Source organism: Leopardus geoffroyi, chromosome A3, assembly GCF_018350155.1.
Source record: "Leopardus geoffroyi isolate Oge1 chromosome A3, O.geoffroyi_Oge1_pat1.0, whole genome shotgun sequence".
In the NCBI taxonomy this organism is placed as follows: Eukaryota; Metazoa; Chordata; class Mammalia; order Carnivora; family Felidae; genus Leopardus; species Leopardus geoffroyi.
In genome coordinates, this window is record NC_059336.1 from 124,053,829 (window position 1) to 124,060,444 (window position 6,616).

General features: G+C 37.7%; 1 protein-coding gene across 1 annotated transcript; it reads left to right on the forward strand.

Annotated features, from left to right (window-relative positions):
* The first annotated feature begins 904 nt into the window (after positions 1-904).
* Positions 905-1,427, forward strand: LOC123579768 (60S ribosomal protein L36-like). Its single transcript, XM_045443809.1, is given in 2 exon segments — positions 905-1,198; positions 1,201-1,427. Coding segments are annotated over 2 exon segments (351 nt in total). The 5' UTR covers positions 905-1,053; the 3' UTR covers positions 1,407-1,427.
* Positions 1,428-6,616: the final 5,189 nt, after the last annotated feature.

Genomic DNA, 6,616 nt, shown 5'->3' on the forward strand with positions numbered 1-6,616 from the left:
CTTAGGTCATGATCTCCTGGTTTGTGAGTTTTCTGCTATCAGCAGCAAGCCTCCTTTGGACAGGGGTGTCCTCGTCTCTCTGCCTCTCCCCTGCCCATGCTCACTGTCTCTCTCAAAAATGAATAAATATTTTTAAAAAATACCAATTTTATGTAAAATCTTCCCCCAAATAGAAGAGAATATGCTTAACAACTTATTTTATGAGGTAAGCATTACCTTAATACCAAAATGAGATAAAGCCATTAGAAAACAACTACAAATCCAAATCCTTCACAAACATGAATGCAAAAATCCCTAACAAAATATTAGCATATCAAGTCCAGAAATATATAAAGGGAAACTGCCACATGGGATTTATCTTGGGAATGCAAAGTTGGTTTTAAAAGTTAAAAATCTATTGAGGCACCTAGGTGGCTGAGTCAGTTGATTGTCTGGCTCTTGATTGCTGCTCAAGACACAATCTCATGGTTGGTGAGATCGAGCCCCACATTGGGCTCTCTGCTGACAGCCCTGGAGGCTGCTTGAGATTCTCTGTCTCCCTCTCTCTCTCCCCTCCCCTGCTCATGCACATACATGCTCTATCTCTCTCTCTCTCAAAATAAATAAATAAACATTAAAAATAAGTAAATATCAATGTATTTCACCAAATCAATAAATTAAGGTAGAAAAACCATATAATCATTTTAATAAAGGCAGAAAATCCATTGACAAAATTCACCTCCCTTTCATGATGAAAACTCCAAATCAGGAATAGAGTGGAACTTCCTCAATTTGATAAAAAGCATCTGCAGCTAATATCATACTTGATGATAAAAGACTGAATATGTTCTTCATAAGGTCAAAAAAAAAGGCAGAGACATTCATGCTTCCCATTTTTATTCATGATTGTACTGCAGGTTCTACCCAGCTTAATAGAGCAAGAAAAAGAAATAAATGCATCCATATATGGAAAAAAAGAAGTAAACCTGTCTATGGAATCCACAAATGAACCATTAGAATTTAAAAAATCAAGTTTGGTTCTTCCACCGCAGGAGCCATTAAGGACTAGCAACCATGGCTCTGCACTATCCTATGGCCCTGGGCCTCACCAAGGGCCACAAGGTGACCAAGAACGTGAGCAAGCCGAGGCATAGCCATCACCACCAGAGCCTTACCAAGCACTCCAAGTTCCAGCAGCACAGGATCTTAGAGGTGTGCAGCAAGCCCCATATGAGCGGCCATAGAGCCATGGAGCCATGGCCATGGAGCCATGGCGATCCATGAATCAGCTCAAGGTCTCCAAGGACAGGCTCTCTCTCAAGTTCATCAAGAAAAGGGTGGGGACACACATCCCTGCCAAGAGCAAGAGAGATTTGCTGTGCAAAGTCCTGGTAGCCATGCAGAAAGTTGCAGCTAAGAAGGACTGAACCCCTCCCCTCTGTATGTAATAAAGCCTTTTTGGAAAAAAAAGAACAATCAAGTTTGGCAAATATCAGAGTACAAAGTCAATATAAAAAATAAATTCTGTATATCAGCACTGAACAATTAGAAATTGAAAATTTAAATATTTATAGTAGCATCAATAATATGAAATACTTAGAGATAAGTTTAACAAAATATATGTAATACCTGTATACTAGAAATTATAAAACTGTTTTGAAAGAAATTAAAGACCTAAATAAATGATGAGGGGCTCCTGGGTGGCTCAGTTGGTTAAGGGTCTGACTCTTGGTTTTGGCTCAGGTCATGATCTCATGGTTCATGAGATAAAGGCCCGCTGTGCTCTGCGCTGACAGTGTGCTCTGTGCTGAGAGCAATCAAAAAGAATGAAATCTTGCCATTTGCAACAACATGGATGAAACTAGAGTGTATTATACTAAGCAAAATAAGTCAAGTAGCATATGATTTCACTCATGTGGAATTTAAGAAACACAACAGATGAACATAGGGAAAGGGAACAATAAGAGACTCTTAAACACAGAGAACAAACTGAGGGTTGCTGGAGGGGAGGTTGGGGGGGATGGGCTAAACAGGTGATGAGCATTAAGGAGGACATTTGTTGGGATGAGCACTGGGTAATCTATGTAAGTGATGAATCACTGCGTTCTACTCCTGAAACCAAGACTAAACTGTATGTTAACTAACTTGAATTGAAATGAATTAATTTAAAAAAAAAAAAAAAAAAGAGGGTCACTTTTGACAATGGAATACTATTTAGCACTAAAAACAAACCACTGGTAACATGTAATAACATGGGTCATCTTAACTGAAAGCATCATCCTAACTGAAAGCAGACAAGCACAAAATATTATATATCGTTTATATTTACATGAAATTTTAGAAGAAGTAGAGCTGTAATAACAGAAAGCAGATGAGTAATTGACAGAGCTTATGGGTAGGAGGGAAGAAATTGACTGCAAAATGTCATGAGAATACTTTTGGGGGTGATAGAAATGTTCTTGATCATGTTTGTGGTGACACCACGGCATGCGTTTGTCAAAATTCATTGAACTATACATTTGAAACCAGTGAATCTTACTGTATGTGAATTGTACTTCAAAAAAAACTGACAAAAAAATAAAGATGGAACCTTTTAAGACATTCAAAACTAATAAAGAACAAGAAGTAATGAAATAGAAAAAATAAATTGCTACAAATAAATAAATAACTACCTATCTGAAAAAACTAATAATGCGGACAGACCTCTTGCAGGACTGACCCAGAAAAGAAAAGAAAACCCATATAAAGAATATTCCTCGGGGCGCCTGGGTGGCGCAGTCGGTTAATCGTCCGACTTCAGCCAGGTCACGATCTCGCGGTCCGTGAGTTCGAGCCCCGCGTCAGGCTCTGGGCTGATGGCTCAGAGCCTGGAGCCTGTTTCCGATTCTGTGTCTCCCTCTCTCTCTGCCCCTCCCCCGTTCATGCTCTGTCTCTCTCTGTCCCAAAAATAAATAAACGTTGACAAAAAAAATTTTTAAAAAAAGAATATTCCAGGGAAAAGAGACCTAAAGGTGGAATGGATGGATTCCTGTCCAGCAGTGAAAAGGAATGAACTAAAGCTACATATACCTAAATATGTTGAAAAATATAACTTTGAATCAAAATATGTTGCCAAAGGCTATGTACGATATTGTACACTTATATAAACACTAAACAAAGAACAGTATATATTGTTTATTCATGCCTACATATATAGAAAACTTTCAATTTTTCAGCTAAAAATTTTATTTTAAATTCTCATTTAATACATGAGAATTAGAATGCTAATTGATCAGCTTCAAGTTATTGGTCTCCTTGGGCAGGAAGAAAGCCTGAGGGAATGGGGGGTGGTGCAAGGGGAGACTTTAGCTATATCTTTAATGTTTTATTTCATTTATGTCCCAGAGAAAATGACAGAGACAGAACTGAAGGCAAAAAAAAAAAAAAAAAAATGTGATCTTTTAGGCATTATAGGGAGTATCTATAGGTATCTGTTATATTATTTTCGGTACTTTTGATGTTTGAAATGTTTTATAATTTCATATTATTTTGACATTGAATAAAGCCAGCACTACAAAGTGTCCGATATGGTAATCATATTCCTGAAATTATCTCACAATTGACACAGATTTCAGATTTACAGACAAGAGTCAATACATATTAGTTCTCTCAGAAACTTCATCAGAAGTATTAACAAACTGAGGATCAGTTCATTAGTTTCTTTTTTTTTTTTTTTTTTTTCATTTCAGAGAAAGAGAGAGAGAGAGAGAGAGAGAGAGAGATTGAGAGAGTGTGAGCAGGGGACAGGAACAGAGGGAGAGAGATAATCCCAAGCAGGCTCCACACTAGGCGTGGAGCCTGACATAGGGCTCCATCTGAGAACACGGGGATCATGACCTGGGTTGAAACCAAGAGTTGGACCCTTAACCGACTGAGCCACCCAGCACCCAGGTCAGTAGTTTCTTAATTACACTTCTTTACTGATTCCTTGGAGGATGCCAGTCAACCCTAGTGATCCACCAGATCCTGGCAGAATGTTATTAAATATCTGCTGCTGCGTGATTAAATTATCACTGAGGGTGAGTGAGCGCCCTATGATACTGGCCTTGCAAGTGAGGTCAGAGATATGTCTGTGCTTAGAAAGGAGGATTCAGTGTGATAAAAATCCAACCCATAATTAATTGTACCGTGTCCTTCCTTAACACTGATCACTTGGAATCATCGTCACCTGTCTGTATGTTTGGCTCACAGTAGGGACACAATAAATAATTGTTGGCTGACTTATTAGCCTCCAGGAAATGAAACTCCATAAACAGACGGATTGTGCCTACTTATCCCTAGCTTTTAATATGGTGGACCCAGCATGAGGTAGGAATCCACAAACATATTGAATAAGTGAAGGGAAAGCTAAAGGTGCTGCTACTTCCATGAAAACTCCCCCGCTCTCTCCAGCCAGAAGGAACTCTTCCTCTCAAACTTGTATCCTCTTACAATATTTAACATCTATTCTTACAGATACATGTGCTGATGTTTCATTTTCATTGCTACCTTTTAGGTTTAAGAGCAAGGACTGTTCCCTTTTTGTAATTTATTACAGAATGATGGAAAATAGAAAAAAAAAAGTCTTACAACTAAGATTAATTTATTTTTATACTTTTCTAAGTTCAGCAGAATTATATTGACCTTAAAGTATACCACTTCAAACTGTTTAAAATGAAGCCCCACTTCCATGTATTTAGTCAGTTGGTAGCAAAGCAATGGGCCATGGCACGTTGCGCCGGACCGCCTACACGACCAGTGTGCGTGTTTGCTCAGCTATTTTCCATTAAACACCAGTGAACAAAGACAGCTGCCAAACATTTTCTAGGTCATTTGTTCTGTTTGTAAACAGAAAGTGTACAATAATTAACAAGATGTAATCATTTGCAACCTGGATTTACACAGAATGAAGGAATTTTTTTAAAGAAGGGAAATTAATGCAAGTCTTAAGTGCTTAATGACCCCATTAATTGAGAGATAGGTAATTGAAGAAATTAAACAGAAGAGGTAATGGCCTTGGAGCCATTAATCTATTCTGGGAGTATTGCTAATGTTTACCAGGTGATTTTCATCTGAACTAAGAGCTGAGAGCCAGTCTACTTTCACTCAATGGTTCTTGGATCTGGCCAATCAGAAGAATCACTTGGAAAGCTTTGAACAACACAGATCCCTGGATTCTCTTCATACATCCTTAATCAGAATCTTCGGGGTACAGCTCATGCACATGGATTTCTTAAAAGCTAAACAGGTAATTCTTTTGATTACTTTTATAAAAGGGCTAGACAAGTTTGAATGTACGGTGCAGAATAGGGTTTCTCAACCTAGACACTACCGATATTTGTGGAAGGTTAATTGTTGTGGATGCTGCCCTTAGCATTATAGGATACTTAGCATTATCCCTGGCCTCTACTCAGTAGATACCAGTCACACCCTCCCTTCCATAAGTTGTAAAATAACCATATGTCTCCAGAAATTGCCATATTTCTCTGGGGGCGGAAATCACCATCCATTTAAGAACCACTGCTTTAGAATAGCCCTGTCTAATAGAACTTTCTACAATGAGAGAAACATCCAAGATGGTAGCCACAAGCCACATGTGGTTATTGAGCACTTGAAATGTGGCTGGTACAACTAAGGACCTGAATTTTAAGTGTTATTTTATTTTAACTAATGTAATTATAAAAGCCACATATAACCACATTGGACAGCACAACTTTACAAGATTCAGATCTACTCTGGGCAGTGAAATCTATATACAATGTCACCCTAAGTGCTTCTGAAACATACCATGTAGAAATAATTTACAAGAATAGAAAAATCTACTTACCTTCCTGTCTGAACTGGAAAAACTCTTGGGATTTTATGACTAATGGAAAGTTTACTTGCAGCTTTGCTTTCTAAGTATTGTCTATGTAATATTTTCTGTTACTACCTTTCATATCTGTATTATGAGACTTAAAGCAGTCTGGTGAGATAGCCCCCTTCAGTCCCAATCTTGATCTCCTTTTATTATCAGTCCTTAACATTTTCTTAGGAAAAATTCCCATTGCTGTCTGGTGCTCTCAGTTCTTAGCAGGTTAAACATAGAGTTACCATATGACCCAGCAATTCCACTCCTAGATGTATACCCAAATGAGATGAAGACGTGTATGTCCATGCAAACACTTGAACATGAGTGTTATAGCTGCTTTGTTTTTTTCCAGTTTTATTGAGATATAACTGACATACAGCACTGTATAAGTTTAAGGTATAGAGTACAATGATTTGACTTACATATGTGGTTAAATGGTTACCATTATAAGCTTAGTTAACATTCATTGTCTCATATAATCACAAAAAAAAAAAAGAACATGAGAAAGAAAAAAGTGTTTTCCTTGTGATGGGAACTCTTAGCATTTATTCTCTTAACCACTTCCATATATACTATACATTAGTGTTAATGATAGTCATCATGTTGTACATTACATCCCTAGTACTTACTTATCTTATAACTGGAAGTTTGTACCTTTTGACCTTCTTTCGATTCCCCTTCCACCTCTGGTAACCAACAAATCTTTCCTTTTCCTATAAGTTTGTTTTTTGCTTTTTCAGATTCCACAGGTATCTGAGATCATACAGT